Raw genomic sequence first — 19,430 nt, 5'->3', positions numbered from 1 at the left:
CGACTGCTGGGTGCTCTGGATGAATAGAGAAAGGCAGGATGTGGGCCCAGGCTTCCAGGAGCGTGCGGGTCAGCAAGCGAGAGCACACATTTGCACAAGCAAAGTTCTAACTGTAACTGAAATAAATCTCTCATCCCATCCACTCCTTCCCCTAACTTCTCTCTTTTTGGTGATGTGATTTTTCCATCTTTGTGACTAAGGGATGAATAAGAGCTTTAAGAGGAAGAGCTGGTTGGAAGGGGACATAATGACTTTATCTGAGGTTGAGTTTGAGGTTTCGGTGGGACAGGCTGGGCTACGTCATCTCTGCTCCCTTCTGCTGACACTGACTCAACCAATTGAAGATGCTGCCTCCAGAGGTCTTTCAGATCTTCCTCCCTTTTGGTTCAGGTGCTCGTCTGAAGACTGGGGCAGCATGAGAACCATCTCCGGGCCATCTCTCCTGCCCCATCTAGTCTCCTTAAATCCCAGTTCGGAGTTTTCAGTTCTTCAACAGCTGTTTCAGTGCTGATTCCATGCTTTTAGGCAATCCTGGGAGTAGAAACGAGCCAAACTCTGTGGTCCCTGCCTTTGCGGAGGGTCCAGTGACGACAGTGACTATTTCTTGGAGGAGGTCTCCAAAGGCTTGCAGACACCTCTGCCCCCAGCCTCGTATTCAAGGCCCTCTGAACTCGCCTTCCAACTTCATCCTCCACCATTGCTGCTCACGCTCCCACAGCAGGGAGCCTCTGCCATCACATAAGGCTCATACTCCTCCCCAAGCCTGGACGTCCTCTGCTCTCCTGCCTCCCTCTCCCACAGCATCCTCTCCACCTGTCAAAATTCAAATCTGTCTTTCACAGCTAGCTCAGAGCACGACTCTCTCACAGGCCCTTCATGATCCCCTGCCCAAGACGTGTGTGCTCTGTCTCCGAGCTCTCATGGGACCTTTCATACGCTCTGACACCCACCATGTCACACTTGGTATCGAGCTAAGTGTCTGTCTCCCCTGGTGAGCTATCAGAGGTAAAGGTCCAGGTCTTAGCCACATTGGTGGCTTCTCATTGCCCACATTGGCAGCTGCCTTACACACAGAGTAACTTATATAAAAGGTGACCATATAATTTGTTATGATTTATTGTCCAAACTAGAACACCTTTGAGAGTGAAAGAGGCACTCAGTCAGTATTCTGGGCTACAAGTAAAACTAAAATTGTCCTTGGCTACTTGGACATGTGGTGGTCTATTTATGCCAAATGACGGCTCATTGAACAGTTAATGAATTAAGTGGAAATGCTGACTGTGTAGATAGCCAATGAGTAGCATGAAAGAGTGGAGGAAGGAGCCTTGACTAGAGCTGGTATTGCTGGGAACGGTTCCACCAAGCAGGTGGTCCCTGAGGTGTGTCTGGAGGGAAAGGAAAGGATTCAGGAAGGTCCAATTAGACAGAGAAAAGAAGGAATGACGTCACGGAAGTTTAGGATGATGGGAGCAAAGACAGAACCGCATTTGATGTATTTAGAGAAAAGTGAATAGCACTGAAATTGATGGTTTATATTGGGGAGAAACAGGCAACATGGTTGGAAAGTGAAGCAGGGAGGCACCGGAGAGCTAACCCCGGTCTTGGGAGTAGTCTGTATCCAGGAGGTGAGAGCAAGCACCTGAGTGTTTCTGAGCAGGAAAGAGACAGGGTGAATGCAAAACTTTAGGGAGGGTCTCATGGCTGTGTTAAGAGAGGGGTGAGGCTGAGGAGAGCGAGGCCACACGGGATCCATGGAAATAATCTCAGTGTAAGGTGACAAGGGCTTAAAGGAAATATCAGTAACCGAAAAGAATGAGTTAGGAGAACTGAAAAGGAAAAATTAACAGGACTTTGGGACCCGAGGGAGTCAGGGCTGGCTTTACAATGACACTCGGTACTGATTCTGTCTATTGGTATCATAGATTGAAATAAGGAAGTCAAGTGTCAGGATGCTTTGGAGGGAGAGTATAAATTCAGATTTCTACATACTAAGTGTGAGGCACCAGTGGATCATCAAATGGAAATGTCCAGTAGATAGCCAGAGAGGAATGCCTAGGGGGTGAGAGAGATAAGGACCAGCAAAAAGGATTTAGAAGTCATCCATCCACAGGAGAGAGCCACAGGTGAAAGATTAAAAAGGATCAGGTATCTTGGGGCCAAACGGTAGGAAGAGCACCAGTGATTATCATCAAGGGTTGATCTCAGAAATGCCTGCACTTAATGGGGACGGGAGAGAGAAGGACACCGAGAAGGGGTCACTCTGGGGAAGGAACTGGATGACGCAGAGTCCTGAGGGCTAAAGGAAGTTTCAAGAAAGATGTGGCCAATTCTATCAACTTTTGTAGAGAAGTTGAGAAGAATGAAAACTCCCTCAATGAAATGTGGCTTTGGCAATTGAGATAATAATTACAATGAAAAGTATCCAAGGAAATGAACTGGAAACACATTTCTCTGGCCAGTGATGTTGTCGGAGGCTGATTACTGCCCATGTCAAAGGCGTGGTGATGTGATGTGTGTGTTTCCAACCTTGAGAAGAGGTAATGGCAGAACAGCCAAAAAGCCAGTTAGATTCAACTAAATTCTGAATTGTCCTAATATTAATCAGGGTGTGACCTATGACCAAAATACCCAAGTGTTAGATACTAACCTGTGGTACTCTTTTTCACCCAGAAGGTAGCAATACTGGGCATAGAAGAAAGAACTTTTCTTGATACAGATTCCATCATAATAATACCTGAAAAACAAAGTTTGTCTCAAAGATTGTCAAATCACTGACATGCTTTATAGAAGACACAAAACAGACCAGCTAATGAGGATGAAGGTCTTCTCCGGGCTTTATCATTGACTCCATTGATTAGGAAACGCTAATCAGTCATTGAGCCTGATGAAGCTCCGTTCAGTAGACAATTTCATACCGTTTTATACGCATCAGCTTTGAAACAGGCTTGCAAATGTCCTCCTCTGCTTTCCCAGTTTATGACATGCTAATCTTAGAGAGATGCGACAGGGGAAGCCTCCTGCGGCTGCTGCCCTTAACCTGTAGTGAAGAGGGGCGACACCCAGATTCCTTCTACTGAGAACTGGAGTCAGATTCTCAGAAACCCAGTGAGGAAGCGGGTTCCTTCTCTGCAGCCCAGGCCCCTCCTCTGCTGAGCTCAGGACACTGCAGCAGCTTGTCCAGGCTTAGAGCAGCAGACACAATTTTTTTAGATTAATTATTGACTAATGTTTAGTTCGGCAAATGCTTCAACTGTCTTCAATTCCTTCATAGGCGGCAGGCCCCTGTCCTAATTTGGCTTTCATCCCTTCTCACTGATTTTTCTTTTTCATTTTTTTTTTTTTTAGGAAGATTAGCCCTGAGCTAACTACTTCCAATCCTCCTCTTTATGCTGAGGAAGACTGGCCCTGAGCTAACATCCATGCCCGTCTTCCTCTACTTTATACGTGTGACGCCTACCACAGCATGGCTTGCCAAATGGTGCCATGTCCGCACTCGGGATCTGAACCGGCGAACCCTGGGCTGCCGAGAAGCGGAACGTGCAAACTTAACTGCTGCGCCACTGGGCCGGCCCCTGATTTTTCTTGATTTAAACCAAACAATGAATAACAATAATAATTGAGTGACAATTATGACATGACGCACCCGATAATTCTGGAATTTCCTTTTGTATTAAGAATATAGCCTGGGAGGGGCCAACCCTGTGGTGTAGTGGTTAAGTTTTCGCACTCCGCTTCAGAGGCCCGGGATTTGCAGGTTGGGATCCCGGGCACGAACCTAGCACCGCTTGTCAGGCCATGCTGTGGTGGCATCCCACATAAAATAGAGGAAGACTGGCACAGATATTAGCTAAGGGCCAGTCTTCCTCACACACACACAAAATATATATAGCCTGAGTAACTAGTCTTCTGTACAAAATTCAAATATACTAATTAGATGAATACTTAGAAATTTTAGTTCAAAGAGTAATTAAAACAATTCTATTATTCTATGCATGTAATTATTTCAATGTTTCAATAATTAGACATTTACATGTCTAAACATTTAAAGTGTTGAAACAAAAAATGTATTGTGACTTTGAATTTTAACAAAACCCCTAAGAAAATAGAAACTAATATTTGGTTCTCGCACCACGTGAATTACTTCAGGCACTAGGATTTCATTTGTATTATGGTAACTCTTTGGCAAGAGTTGATATTTATAGTTTGGTTAGTTTTGCATTTTTTTTGTCACCCATTTTATGATTTTTCAAAATTTTTTGTTTCTAACATTTAAAATAAAATAAAAATGATAAACCTACCTGGCACTTCCTCTCGTGCCTAACCTCCGGGTGCCAAGATCAGGAAAAACCAAGCGCACCAGCTAAAAGAATAAGCCAGATTTAATAATAAAACTCCCAATTTCTTCTCTTACAATGTTTAAATTCTAGGTCCTCTTTTCTGATTATAAAGAAAATAAATGTAAATGAAATTTGGAAAAATCAGACAAGTATACAGAAGAAAACATACCACTCAGAGGAAACTGCTGTTTAAACCTCAATGGGGTTCCTTCCAGTCTTTTTTTCAAGCCTCAACATGTGTATTATTCTATGGGTGTACATATAAATAATTCGTATGACACTATTAGCATATCTGTAGTTTTGTTTTCTACTTTCTTCTCTCCACATTGTGCCATAAACATTTCCTCTTGTCATTAAGAATTCTCTGAAGGCCGGGGATTTTTAACAGCTACATAATAGTCCATCGTGTAAGTGTGTCATAATTTTACTATTTTCCTCTTTTTCCAATGTGATAGTCATTTTCACTTTTTATTATTCGTTTACCTAATTTTTCATTTTAAATGTTTTGTTAGCAAATGCTATTAAAATTTTGAATTACCTAGCTACTTCTGATTCAACTTCTCATTTCCCAGTTATCTTTCTGATGTATGTTTTAGTAGATACCACCCATATTATGTTTAGAACCAATTACATTAAGAAAAAATAGAAGTCTGTTCCAGTTTCCCAATTAGAATAGGTCCATGACCTGTATGGTATCCAAGTGCGTGTCTGTTGAAAGTGAAAATCCTGGAGCATGGTGAAATACAAAAGTACAGAGCACGGGCCGCCTGGTGTCCCGAGCTGTTGAGTAATGGTTTCTGCCGTTTTTCTATGATCCCCTCCATAACCATTCAGCCCCGCTTCTGCTTGGTATCCTGCTACATCCCTCTTTCATTTTTTTCTTAGTTTCCAAGCCACAAGACTTGACAGTGTCGTGAAACCTTTCTCTTGTCTGGCTCCAGGCCCAGCTCTTCCTACAGGAAGCCACCCGAGCCTGGGTGTGGGGGAGGCAAAATGAAGGAACAGGGAAGACAAGTCTTGCAAAACTAAACATCGCGGTCCTGGGGCCAAATTGAGAGGTTCCTTCAGAGAAGGAGAACCGAAATGTACAGGTGAAAAGGAAAGGACAAGAGAAAAAGGAGAAATCAGAGAAGTCTAAGTGGAGAATTAGAAGTCTGAAATTCCTACTTTGAACAACAGATTCTGACACCTTCCTCTCCTCTTCCTGAAGAAAATCACTTAAAACCTTCCCTATATGTCTAGTTGTCAAATAGTAGGTGCCTAAAGGAATTATCATAAAGCATGCACCAGGCCCAGATCCAAGGCCCTGGGAAATACCCTGGTGTTTTGGAGGGAGAAGCAGAAACAAATTGCCAGTTGTCTGGCAGCATAATAATCTGCACGTTTTATTTTATTGAGTGATTCCAACCCCAACCTATCCTGTGATTTCACTTTACGATCAGGTATACTATACCACAGTTAAAATTTAAAAACCAACTGAGATGATTATTTGCAAAAAGTGTAATAAGTAAAAAATGTGTATAATTAATATAGAGAGAGCTCACACAAATTAATAGGAAAAACGTTAAAACCCCAATCGAAAGTGGTCTGGTGATAATGTGTGCACACTTAGGACACACATGACTGAAACACACCAAAGTGCTCACCTCCCCGATCAAGCAACAAGTGCAAGGCGAAACAGCTAAATATAGTCCTTATGCAACAAATTTTCCAGGTTAAGAATATTATAGATTTGGATGAGAACATCAAGAACTATCATGAGATGTGAATTGGTTACACCTGTCTAGAGTGTCTCCTACGGAAGGACCAGATACAGATACAGATGGAGACTTACATTACTTAGAATAGAGAAAAACTCTACCTTACATTTCCAATGAGGGAAATGGTTAAATTAATTCTGGAACATCCAAAGAATATTTCACAACCATTATACGACATGCATTTAAAATATTTTAATGTGAAAATGTTTATGATATTGTAAGTAAAAACAGGCATGTAATTATCAAAGTTAACGTTTCTTGGGTGCTTTCTATGCGCCAGAACTGTTTGACTCTCTCTTTACATGTGTTTTCTCACTAATTCCCTAAAAGCATCTCATGAAGTAGGTACTATTATTAACATTATGAATATTCTTATTTTGCAGATGATGAAGTTGAGGACCAAAAAGGTTAAACAACTTGCCCAAGGCTATAACCTAATTAACTGAGTCCAGGCTTAGTGCTGCTAAAAAAGTATCATACTGTACACTATCTGTCTGTCTGTCTGTCCACCCCCCTGTCTGTCCATCCATCCCCATAGTGTCTACACAACAGGACGAGGCTTGAAGACAACAGATGACAGAGAGCAAAGTGAACTTGAGGCACACCCTAGGCGCCTTGCACCCTCATGCATTGAGCTAAAATTTGGTTTTAAACCTCCCCAAAGCCCTTAACTTAAGACATGCATAGTGAGGTAGAGAGAGCAGGAAGTGTGAGGGGATTTCTTGTGGCAAGACCACCCCTTGCCTGTGAAGGGTGTGTGGGACAGGGTGTGGTCCAGTCACCTTGGGCCCAGCAGAAGGGGGCTCACAGACTCACTCGGAGCTTATCGTGAGGCCCCTGCAGTTAGTGTCTGGCTACGGCCTAGGACTCTTGGTGGATGAGAGGCGGGCTGGCCAGTGGCCTTGGCGAACAAGCGGAGGAAAGTGGCTTCTGCCCTCACACACCCACAGTCTGTTCAGGACAAAATGACTAAGTAGTTTCCATGGCCAGAAGTGGCTACCTGTGAGAAAGAGCTGATGTGTGGGAGAGCCCAGACTCTGCCAGCAAGGACTCCAGGATGGGCAGTCAGGCTTTGGAAAGAGGCATCCGCCACAGCGAGGGATGCATACTAGAATATTCCCAAGGGCTACTCCAAAGAAGCCACCAAAGGGACCGAGAGACAAGAGTCAGCTTGGCTCCCAAAGTTTGAAGACGTGCAGGAGGAACTTTCCAGCCACTGTTACCTCCATCCTCACCCAGAGGGGTCAAAGCAACACCTAGCGAGGTGGGGGCAGGAGGGAGAGGGAGAGAAAGAGGGAGTCCCCCACACCAGTTCTCTGCTGGCGAGAAACCATAGTGGAGGAGATGGGGAAAAGATTCCACTTTAAACCCAGTTCAGAGTTTTGATATTATATGGGACTGGACATTTCAAGCATCAGACTGATGCTGTTGAGTAAATTAGAGTGACAACAGGGCTTCGTATCACTGAAGGATTTCTAGACAGGCCAGGCTGCCTGCTCAAATGCTCATTCAGGAGAGAAAGAATCACCCATGGGCAGGTCCAAAGGGACGTGGGAAACAAAGATGAAGTGACTGTGTGATTACTCCCCTGGCTCCTGCTGGTCACACGTGTGTGCATGTGTGTGCGAGAATGCAAATGAACTCTGGTGGCTATATCTCTGGACAGTGAGGCTATAGCCAGTATTTATTTTCTTCTCTTTATACACTTTTCTCTAATTCCCACATTTTGTATAAAGGGAATATATTACTTTTGCAATCAGAGAAACATCAGCAACTGCTACTTTAAAAAAGGAAGTCAGTGGTACGGAAACTCCCTAACCCGTGTAAGCTGTCACTTGCACCAGGAATGAGCATCACCCACCACATGCCCAGGACTGCCACAAAGAGCAAGAAACAGTCCAACATCTGCACAGGAACTTGGTGTGGGATCTGGAGTCAATCCATTCCCAGGGGAGGAGGGAGGAAATGAGAATTGGGTATTTTGTTGTTTCTCTTGTAAACATGCTTTGGGATCATATCCTTTTCCCCTTCCTCTCCCTTCTGCATTTGGTCACAAATTCGGCAGCACAGGCTCCCTTCCCAAGATCAGCGTCACTGAACTGGCCCGTCCTTCAGGCGAATTCCCAACGCGAACTGAAGCGGTACTTTAGCGTCCTGGGGAATGCATTCTAAGGGAAGGATTAAGATAAAAATGCTAAATAAACGTCCATTTCACACACTGGAGTCTCTTCTTAACTTTTTCTTTGGAACACTCTGCAGTGGAACCTCCTCCCTAGGGGTGAAACAACTTACAAGGAAATCTAAAAAAGATTTTGGAAAAGAGTCTGATTTCTTAGAAAAGGAAGCAGGGGTCATACAGAGGCAGAACACGTCAAGCTAAAATGACCCCACTTCCATCTGATGAGGCTGCCAGGCAGGTAGATAAGGACAATGCTGTGGCGGCAGGATAGCCAGAACCCAGCAAAGCCTTTGAGGAAGTGGCCTAATATGCCAAGTGACGAAATGGCCAAGTGTGGGCTGAATGATAAGATAGCCCGGGATTCCTGGCTGGTTGGAAGACCTTACTCAGAGACACCTCGTGAGCTCCAGGGCGTGCCTGATGCCTTGTATGTGCCCATCTTGCTTGTGACTTATTGAATGAAAAGATAAGAGATCACACTTTTGAAGCATGTGAGCTTCACCGGGTTGAGAAGACTGGATGACCTGCCTAAGATTCAAGGAGACAGTGATAGATAGACTGCAACTCAAGACTAAGAGGCTGAACTACAAGAGGAGGAAGGGAGTAGCCACTGTCGGGTTCAAATCATACCTGCATAACGACGAGAATCTGACAACCGCGACAACAATATTTTGTATTCACATGGAGTATTTCATAGTTTACAAAGCAGTTTTGGGAGGCTTAACTTGATTTTGATTCATGTGAAAAAATACTTAAGGGTTATTTTTGTTGACCACAAGTTTAAAATGAAACCGACAGAGTGACATGGAAGGATGAAAGCCAACCGTAGCCAAAACTACAGAAAGTAACAGCCCCTGTCCCCTGAGTACTCCTGAGGAGGTGGGCTGTCCCTTTGGGACCCCCTACCTTTCGAGAGGAACATCAATCAGTTGAAGTCATAATGAAACAGCTGGGCAGGAAGGTATACATTTGGGAGCCAGGAGTATTCAGAGTGGAGAAGGGGAGACAGGGAGATGTAAACAATTATTTTAAATATTTGAGCAGGTGACATATTAGAAGCTTCTACTACATATTTTATAATTACCAAAAGTGCACAACTTCCACCAACAGCCATAAGTTTCAGGGATGAAGATTTTGGCTAGAGGAATGGATCTAAAAACGTCAGTGTTTTGGAAACAACATTGGAATCCACAGACTTGCTGGTGGGGAGGAAACGTGGAGCAACCACTTTGGAAACCAGTTTGGCCCCATCCCCAGATATCAGTCACATGCTTCTCAGCCCACAAGCTCATTCCTGGACACGCCCCCAAGAGCACATCTTCACGTGCACAGCAGGAGACACGCGCACGAAAGTTCACCACAGCAGGAAGTGGAAACGCCCCAAATGCTTATCAACGGGAGAGTGGGTGAGTAAACTGTGAAATATCACGCAACAATCAAATGAATTTAGATGATCGTAATATAGTGTTAAGTGGAAAAAGTCCCCAAAGAAGACAATAGCATGATATCTTTTTGTAAAGTAAGCCACAAAAATTAAAAATATGCTTTTTTGAAATACATATATGAAATAAGTCAGAGAAAACCAAATACTCTATCATCTCAGTTATACGTGGGAACTAAAATAAAGAAAACAAAAGAACAAAAAACCCCAAACTCACAGAGAAGAGATTGGTGGTTGCGAGAGGTGGAGGGTAGGCAAAATGGGGGAAGGTGATCAAAAGATTAAAAAAAAAGAAAAGAAAGGGAAAGAAATGCATACAAATACATGGACTAAAACCCTTTTTAAAAAGGCAAGAAAATGATGAACAGTTGACAGTTCCCACGAGGGAGGACGGCAGGGAGGGGACGTGGGGGAACTGGCAATGGGGTTCATTTCGGGTGGTGGGTTCGCAGCTATTTATCACATTGTTAAAAAAGAACTAAATAAGCAGACGGAATCAGGCCACACCCAGATCAACGATGAGAGTGGGTCACGAACCAACTCAATTCTGTCTACCTGAAGACCACTGGAAAAGAGGGAGAAGGAAGGGAAGGAACGCAGCCAGGGAGAGAAGGAGGAGGGGATTGAATTGGCAGCATCGTGGCCTGGTGAGCAAGCCCCTTGTCACCCACATCATTTCAGCCCAAGCCAGGCGGCGGCCCAGAGCGGTATGGGGTATGGTTGTGCAGGCTGTGAGCTGCACCAAGGCCCCTGACGAGGAGTCGAGTGGGTTTTCATCAGCCTGTGCTCTGCTTGCCAAGCCACAGATCCTGGGGTGGGCCTGTGTTTGCCCAGAGGACGAGCAGCTTCCTCCTCACAGAAACATGCTGCCCCCACCCAGCTCTAAGCTCCTCGGCTGTCTGCCCGGAGCGGGCATTTTGTGCTCCTAGAAAGCTCCCAGCCAGGGGTGCTTTCAAGGGATCTTGCACTGGGTGTGGAGTTGGACCAGTGACCTCAACGGTCTCTTTGAACTCAAGGATCTTTTTGAGGGAATAGCAAGTAGAAAGAGGTCTGACCCACAATTCAGGAGACTGGATTTGCCACCACGCACGGCAACTAGCTGTGGGATCCTTGACCTTAATCACTCCTCATTTGTTTTCTTAACTCCTATGCTACCGCCTCAGCTAATGGCTGTGACACAGGACAAAGCATTAAAGATGCTAACTGTTTCCTCTCCAACCACACATCCTTTCTCTGCGCCTCTCTTGCCGGCAGACTGTGACAGTGTCGGGCACCGGGGCAAAGGCCAGGTACAGCCTCACGGGAAGCCCCACATGAGCAGCCATATTGGGACATCGGGAAGCCGTGGAGGAAGCCGGCTTCTGGGAAGAGGCGTGGAGCAGGCCAGTGGAGGGAAGCGGAGCCCAGTCGTTTAAGGATACATCGGACGGAGAGAGAGGAGAAGGCTGGTGACTTAGAATCCAGTCGCGGGCTGTCTGAGATGGGACCCACCAGCCACACATGGCTATTGAGCACCTCAAATGTGGCTAGTCAGGATTGAGATGGGCTACACGTGCAAAATACACACCGGATTTTGGAGATTTAGCATGAAGAAAAGAATGAAAAAATAACTCACTGATTTTTAAAGATTGATTCTTGATGATTTAATATTGAAATGATAATATTTTGAATATTCTGGATTAAACTTAAAAATCATAAAAAACTAGTTTCACCTTTTGAAAACTTTAAAAGTGAGCATCTTAGAATATTTAAAATTATATCTATGGCTCCTTTTACACTTCTACTAGGCAGCCCTGGACTAGATTCTATAAGGCCCCGTCAAACTTCCTGCAATTGGACTAGATGAGCTATCCCTTTTCCTTTAAAAAATTCCCCTTTTAACCTCTTTTGAGTGGCTGTCTGTCTATTCCCGAAAACCAGATGGAAAAGTGCCTTGAAAATAAATTCAATGCACTATATGATTGAAAGTTATTATTATTGTTACTTTAATAACAATTAAGTCCCTTGATTCTATTAATTCTTTCCATCAACAAATCCTATTGCCTCTGTCTTCCAAATATACCTAGAATTTAACCCCTTCTCACCACATTTCCTGTTACACCCCTGTCCACCTCCTGCACGCCTGGGCTCTGCTCACCTCCCTGATTTGACCTCCTAGTCAAATCTCCGATCTCCTTCTTCCAGTCATTGCAGCCTCCATGCTGCTTGGGCTTCCTCCTGCCTCAGGGCCTTTGCATTGGCTCTTTCTGCACTGCTCTTTGTTTATACATCACATACTCACTGACTCATCTCTTGGAGTCTGGACTCAACTGTTACTCCTCAGGAAGGCCTTCCTTAAAATTACAACTCTTCCCCTAACCTAAGACACACACACACTCAGAGCCCTGATGTCCTTCTGCTCTATATTTCCCCTTAGCATTTATATCATCTAATACACTACATATTTCATCTCATTTATCTGTCTCTCTCGACTCTAACATAAGTCCAATAAGGGCGGGAATTTGTCTGTCTTGTTCGTTGTTGCATCCCCAGCATCTCAAACAGTGCCTGGCACACAGCCGCTGCTCAGTGAACATCTGCTGACTGTGGAGGGTCTCAGAGAGACGGTCCTCGTGCTAACGTTGCTTTATATTGCATGGTCTAAGCAGAGATTCCGACAGGGCTCTTAACCTTCAGAGAAAACCTTTAAGAGCCAGAGTGCCCTGAGCACAACCACGTTGTGGGAAACCTCAGTCGTCTGACACGACAAGGTGGCTCTTCGAGCTTATATGGTGCTGAGCTTCATCCTTTCTGTGCGGGCAGTCACGGCGCAGCACACCTGGCTGAGTACCTGGAGTATCTGCAGCTGCCCCAGTTGCATTCTCTTGGGTGTCACCCCATTCTTTACCTTTCTTGGCCCCTCTGGATGAAGTGTGGACAAAGGGCAGAATGGCCTTTCGATGGAGATGAAGAAGTGTGCTAACCATCTGGTTGGCTTTCTCAGCGTGAAGCCAATTATACCCACTGAGAACCTACTAGGCCCAAATAAATTCTAACCTTTTCTCCTCAATTACCTTGCACACTCTTTTTTTGCTCAGTGAACACCGTATTTTCGTTTTCACAACCTACCTTCCCAAACGTGGCGGGTTTGACTTGGTTCTGAGCACTTTGCCCACAGGTCTCCATGTAAATCTCATACATGAGGCAGCGAGGCACACTGTACCCTTTGCAGATACAGAAATTGTCAACCAACCTGGGGGAGAGGAAGACAAGGATGAGGAAATTGGCATCTGTTTTACTAGAGCAGGACATTTGGGTAAGGATCAATGGTCAGACACAAGGGTGGGACCCAATTAAGTGACATATGTTTAATTTATTGAATGCAAAGGTTCACCAGTCAGCATCAATAATGTACCTTTTGTTCTCAGCCCAGGGCCGAGTATATTGATTGTGGGCCTTTAGATGATTGACATGGTGGGATGTTCTGCTTTTGCTTTTGGTTTTGGCTTTGGTGTGTAGGCGTGTTAAAAAGAAGCCCAAATTATTGGGCTCAGCAGATATTATTTCATGTACCTTTACAAAGGTTTCAGCCCAGTTCTTTATAACTAAAAAGTGGGGAAGTATTTACTCACTAAGACACAAGACAATACCCCCTCGCAGAGTTTTTCACCCCTGCAGGTGACTGCTGGAGCCAGCATAGCTTTCCAGTCGCCCTGTGCCTGTGACCCAGAGCATGCGTGACCAGTTCTTCCCAACTCCTTTATTTCCTGTGGGGTACAGAGCTAAGGGGCCCAACTGCCCCAATGTTCCCGGGCCCTGGGGCAGGTGGGGATCCCCTAGCAAGGAACGAGTGGCTCTGCCTGTGGCTCACTGCTCACAGCCGGTCTCAAGGGGACAGCCAGGTGCCTGTTTCAGCAAGAGGTGTGTGAGTGTGTGGGGGCAAGTAGTGAGGGTGACAAGGGTCAGAACGTGTGGTCTATAGTGACACGCAATCACAACCTTCTCGTTCGTGGTGGGGGATGGACTGTCACACTGCTCCTCATTCTTTTAAAGAAATACGTAAGGCAAGCCAGCATAATCTTTAATCATAGAAGAATTTTTTTACCAGAGAATTTACCAACAATATACCTTCTCCTTTCTTATTGATAATACACAGTTTATTTTCTGGGATGAGGCATGCTGAGGCCTAAATTTACTTTCCTTGAGAGCTGAAGACCACAGTCAACAACTGTTCACCCCACTGGCTTCTAGAAGCAGGAAAAATCAACATATGGAGTTGGGGGGTGACTCTCGGCCCTGGATTGGTTTCCTAAGGTAACAAACTACCGCAGGCCAGTGGCTTAAACAACAGAGATTTATTCTCTCACAGTTCTGGAAGCCGAACGTCCAAACTGAAGGTGTTGGCAGGGTGGGTCCCTCCAGAAGCTCTGAGGAAGAGTCTACTCTAGCTTCTCTCCCAGCTTCCGGTGATGGCCGGAAGCCTTCGACATTCCTGGCTTGTGGATGCATCACTCCAACAGCTGCCTCGTCTTCACTCGGCCTTCTCTCTGAGCGTCCTCTCTCCTCTTCTTGTAAGGACACCAGCAAGTGGATTTAGGGCCCACCCTAATCCAGTGTGATCCCATCTTAACTGATGACATCTGGAAAGACCCTATTTCCAAGTAAGGTCACATTCTGAGATCCTAGATGGACCTGCATTTTGAAGGGACACTATTCAATCCAGTACAGGCCCACGGAAGGGATTTTCTGAGCATCAACCACAATGTCACTGTGGGGACCTGACACTTCAGACACCTCACAGTGGTTTAAACACAGCTCCTGTGCGACCGATCACTGGGCTCCAGGTTGACTACAGGGTAATGTCCATGGAGGGGAAGAGGAGATTCACACATCAAGGTGAGCACTGTGCTTCTCTTGTTAAGATGCCACCTGTTGATATATGAAAACCTATACCTGAAGTGTCACAGAAAAGTGTCAGCTAAGCTTGGGGAGCTGCAGCAAACGTGACAGACCCTCAGTTCAAACACACGTTTGTATGTTCATCTCTATTACCGATTCAGTCTCCTTCAGAAAGAAATGTACAAAATACACCTTAAAATGAACTCTAGTTTAAATTTTTGTAAATTGTTCTTCCTTGTCACAGAAATTCATTTGCTTGAGGTCTCTGTGAACTGTTGTCCTCCTATTTCAAAATGACACTGCTGAGTCTGACTCTTATCCGGGTGGACATGTAAGGCCAAATAACATTATCAATAAGAATAACAATAAAGGTCTGTGATAAGAGGTTGTTCTCTGCCACACGCATAAGGAAAGGGCCGCGTCTGGTTTGAGCCCTGTGCGGCTGCTTGGTGACTTTGTTGCTTTGGTCCTGGCTTCTCTAGGAGATTTGCCCCCTTCCCGACCAGGTGCCCTTGATTGTTTCCCCAAAGTTCCCAGCCAGATCTCAGAGGCTGGCCTGTGGCAGGCGGTCAGCGTCCACTCACTGCACAGATGCAGAGCTGGAGAGCGGGCTGTCGTTCGTCCTGCAGGAGCGTCTCTGTTCAGAGTCATGCCTTTACTTCAGCACAAACAGTAGCTGCTTCAGCATTTCGTCTCCACACGCGTAGGAAATTATGATCACGACCATTAACAAGGGCTTTGCACCTCACAGATTTAAATTCTGGCTCTGAGATGCCTCAAGGAGTTTTTGTGACTAGAAAGTGAGTACTTGATGTGCCTAGAACACTGGCTGCACATGGAAACTCTTATTGTTACCGTTTTACATCCGCCACCAAATCCTAAATGGAAGCAGGGAAAACGTCCATGCTGGCTGACTAGCAGCACAGAAGCACCCAAATATCTGAGTACCAAGTACCTGAGCTTCACTTACAACTACATGTGTGTCCAAGGAGAGGCTGAATGGGGAACGTGCAGGGAGCAGTGCTGGGCAGACTTCCTGCAGGTGACACCAGTCAAAGGTTTTACACGGTGCCAACAAAATGTCCTTTGGTGATACACGATTACAAAGCCTGTCCGAGTTTGGAGTGGATCAGATCACTAAATTCCTTGCTTAGCTGAATAATAACAGTATTTTCCAGGTCTCACTATCAGACAAAGGCGATTGCTAAGATCTTGAGAACATTCACGATGTTCTCATTTCAAGTGGCGGACAATCTGAAAATTGCCAGCTTCAGAGCACACACACCTGGTCCTTCAGTTCCCACATTTTCTGAGTGCTCCTTTTTGTCGTAAAGAAAAATGGAATGAACCCCTGCACAATGGGAATTATAGTACCTTTGATTCAGCCTGATCAAAAGCTACTATGAATTCTATACCTTTCAGAATAAATTGGCATTTTATGAATTTCCAAAGAGTCTGCAGAAATTTGAAAAAGTCATATCGATAGGCGAGAGATAGCCAGGCTCGGCATGCAGAGGGATTACACGATGCTTAGGGTTTCGCCTGAGGTCTGAAGCCTGGGGTTCCACCCAGTCAGACGTGTTGAGCCTGCACCCCTCAGCAGGGGAAGTCAGACCGCTGCTCTTCATCCCTTTGTGCTTCCAGAGGTCTGACCACTTCTCTCGCCATTTTTGCAGCCCTTCCGATCCGTGAAGCAGAACCTTCTATTACAGCTGCTCCTTAAGACAGTGTAGCTTCCTGCAGGACCTTCTTTTTCCTTGGAGGATTTTATCATATGCTGATGACAATGGCCCTGAAGTCTCTAAGAAACATTGGGGACCAATCAAGCGACTGATCAGAAAGTCAAACAATGAAGCAATGCGAAAAAGGAGTGCTTCTCCCATGAGACAACCACCAGCGCCCTCCCTGGTCTTTCACTCGAAGCCTGTGGAAACTGGCACGCAGTACCCTCTGCCCCTCTTCCAGGAAGCTGGTCTCCTTGGGCATCTTCTAAATTCCTCCAGGACGCCAAGGCTCTGGATTACAAACTGAGGGGCTCTGTTGTGGTTTTTAAAAAAATTATTTATTTTTAAAGTTGTGGTAAAAAATCTATATATATTTTAAAATACACAGTTCAGAGGCATTAAGTGCATTCACATTGCTGTGCAAGCATCACCACCATCCATGCAGAGGACTTTTCCTCTTGCAAAACTGAAGCTCTGTTCCCATTGAGCACTAACTCTCTATGCCCCTCCCCCAGCCCCTGGCAACCACCATTCTACTTTCTGCCTCTATGAATGTGACTACTCTAGGAACTTCATGTAAGTGGAATCATACAGTATTTGTCCTTTTGTAACTGGCTTATTCATTTAGCATAATGTTTTCAAGCTTCGTCTGTGTGTAGTATGTATCAAAATTTCATTCCTTTTTAAGGGTGAATAATATTCTATTACGTGTATAGATCACATTTTGTTTATCCATCTACCTGTTGATGAACACTTGGGTTGCTCTCACTTTTTGGCTATTGTACATGATGCTACTATGAACATTGGTGTACAAATATGTGTTCAAGGCCCTGATTTCAATTCTTTTGGGTAGATACCCAGAAATGAAATTCCTGGATCATACAGAATTTTTTTGCTGAGGAAGATTTGCCCTGAGCTAATATCTGTTGCCAATCTTCCTCTTTTTGTTATGTGAGTCACCGTGACAGCATGGCCACTGACAGAGGAGTGGTGTAAGTCTGCGCCCAGGAACTGAACTGGGCCACCAAAGCGGAGCATGCCCAACTTAACCACTAGGCCACTGGGGCTGGCCCTGGTAAATCTACTTTTAAGTTTTCAAGGAACCGTCATACTGTTTTCCACAGTGACGGTACCATTTTACATTCCCACCAACAGTGCACAAGAGTTCCAATTTCTCTACATCCTCAACACCACCTGTTGTTTTCTATTTCTGTTTGTTTAATAATGGCCATCCCAATGGGTATGAACTGGTTGGAGCTGTGGTTTTAACACCAATGTTAAAACCACCAGTGCCAATGATCTGTTCAACATTCCGCTCCATAGACTGAACACTTCCCACAGGAAATGATGCCCCTCCTCACCCTCCATTGTCCCTCTGCCCCAAACTTGAAGAGCATGACCCCTGCGGGTCAGTGATCTGTGTAGGGGCAGGAATTCCTGGCATGGGACTTCATTTTGTTGGGCTCACTGTTAAAATGGTCTACACCATCCTAAGTGATTGAGGGCACTTGCATTTTGTGCAGCCTACATTCTGTCAGTTCACAAACAACCTTAGGAGGATGTCCAGGTATTTTTTTGAATCTCTAATCATTCTTTCAAGTCTCTGCAGCATAATGCAAACCCCAGAAACTCTCATTTACTAAATGGTGACCTGAAATAGTCGACAAAGGCATCCTCAGAGTCGTTTCTTCTACGAAGCCCATATGCTGCGGGGTCCAAGTTAGTCAAACGGTGCACTGCTGTGTAACACTCTGGAAAGACTGGGCGCTTTGATATTTATTCCTTTGATTTTTTCTCTTATGCAAGATAAAATATATCAAACATTTTCTTGTGGGGGGGAGGGGTAATCATTTAGGCCTTTTTCGGTTGTAATCACAAACACACTCTTCATTTCTCTATCTCACTCACCTAACTTTTTTAGAAAGTCTTTCCTGAGAAATATTCCTTAAAATTTAAAAAAAAAAGTCATCAGATATCTACCATTCACCTTATAAACTAAGGCTTTAGGGCTGGTTTCAATTATTTTCCTATTTATGAAGAGCTACATACCCATGAGTTCATCAGTCCCAAGGGCTAAGGGTATTTTTCTTTCCAGTTTTTTCTGCCTCTATTTAAACAGCCAGAAGTGAATTTCACAAACAATGTGGAATGCATTGTTAAAGCTAAAAATTGCTTTGCTTTAAGTTAGAAAACATCCTAGTCTGCATCTCACACTAAGAGAAAACATTTCCTCCCCGGGCCCACGCCCACGTGCTTTTAGATGTATCTGTAAGCGCCGTCCACTAACAAGCCCCCCGGTGGGGGGCAGCCTGGATTACTTCCCGCGGGAAGTGTGGCCCACAGGGAAGCCCCCAGATGGAAAGTCCACAGCGGCCCATCGCCGACTCCAGACCCGGAGGCCTTTCCAGGCGGGTGGGTGTCCAGTCCTTTCCAGGTCTGTGAGTGTGTGTGTGCGTGTGTCCAGTCCGGTCCGCGGCTTGGGCGAGCCAGCATGAAAAGGCGCTGGTCCTGGGTGTGAGCGGCTGTCCTTTTAGACCTTTATCCGGGCCCCGGGGCGCAGGCGGTGGCTCCTCGCACTTGGCATTGGCCCGAGGTCCCGGGGGCGGCCGCGGAGGGAGCGACTCTTGCCCCTTGCCTTGCCCCACGTCTTCCATCCTACAAGCCCGGAGCGCCCCCAGCCCCGACCTCGAAACCCGGCCCCGGTGGGCAGGCGCCCGGCCGCTCACCACTGGATGATGCCGCCGTGCAGGCCCCGGCCGCCGGCGCCGCCCGATGGTGAGGCCGGCGCGCCCTCAGCCATGGCGCAACCCCGGGCCGCCGCGCCCAGGCGGCAAGCGGGCGGCGCTGCACCCGTCCGGCCGCCACCGCTCCGCTGTGTTTACTTTAGAGCGGGGCGCGCGGCGGCGCGGGAGCGCGGGGGGCGCGGGGGGCGCGGGGCCGACCTCGCCGGCCCCGAGCCCCGGAGTGCGCGCGGGGGGCACGCGGCGCCGGAGCCGAGCCCGCCAGCCTGGAGCCCCCGGGGCGCGGGGGCTGAGGATGCTCGAGCCATGCCTGCACCCTGCTGTGAGGCTGGGGGTCGGGGAAGGAACCGCCTCCCCCTGGATCAAAAGA

General features: G+C 46.0%; 1 protein-coding gene across 1 annotated transcript in view; it reads right to left on the bottom strand.

Annotated features, from left to right (window-relative positions):
• RFX8 (regulatory factor X8) overlaps nt 1–19,176 on the bottom strand; it is a 58,452-nt gene extending 39,276 nt beyond the window's left edge. The window contains exons 1-4 of the mRNA XM_070511602.1: nt 19,046–19,176; nt 12,826–12,949; nt 4,299–4,360; nt 2,648–2,734 (exon numbers count right to left, since the gene is read on the bottom strand). Of these exons, the coding sequence (XP_070367703.1) occupies nt 2,648–2,734; nt 4,299–4,360; nt 12,826–12,949; nt 19,046–19,119 (347 nt within the window). The 5' untranslated portion in view covers nt 19,120–19,176. The remainder of the gene's footprint in view (nt 1–2,647; nt 2,735–4,298; nt 4,361–12,825; nt 12,950–19,045) is intronic.
• Between the last annotated feature and the right edge of the window lie 254 nt (nt 19,177–19,430).

Source organism: Equus asinus, chromosome 6 (assembly GCF_041296235.1).
Source record: "Equus asinus isolate D_3611 breed Donkey chromosome 6, EquAss-T2T_v2, whole genome shotgun sequence".
Taxonomy (NCBI): Eukaryota; Metazoa; Chordata; class Mammalia; order Perissodactyla; family Equidae; genus Equus; species Equus asinus.
This window is presented reverse-complemented; position numbering and strand designations above follow the sequence as displayed.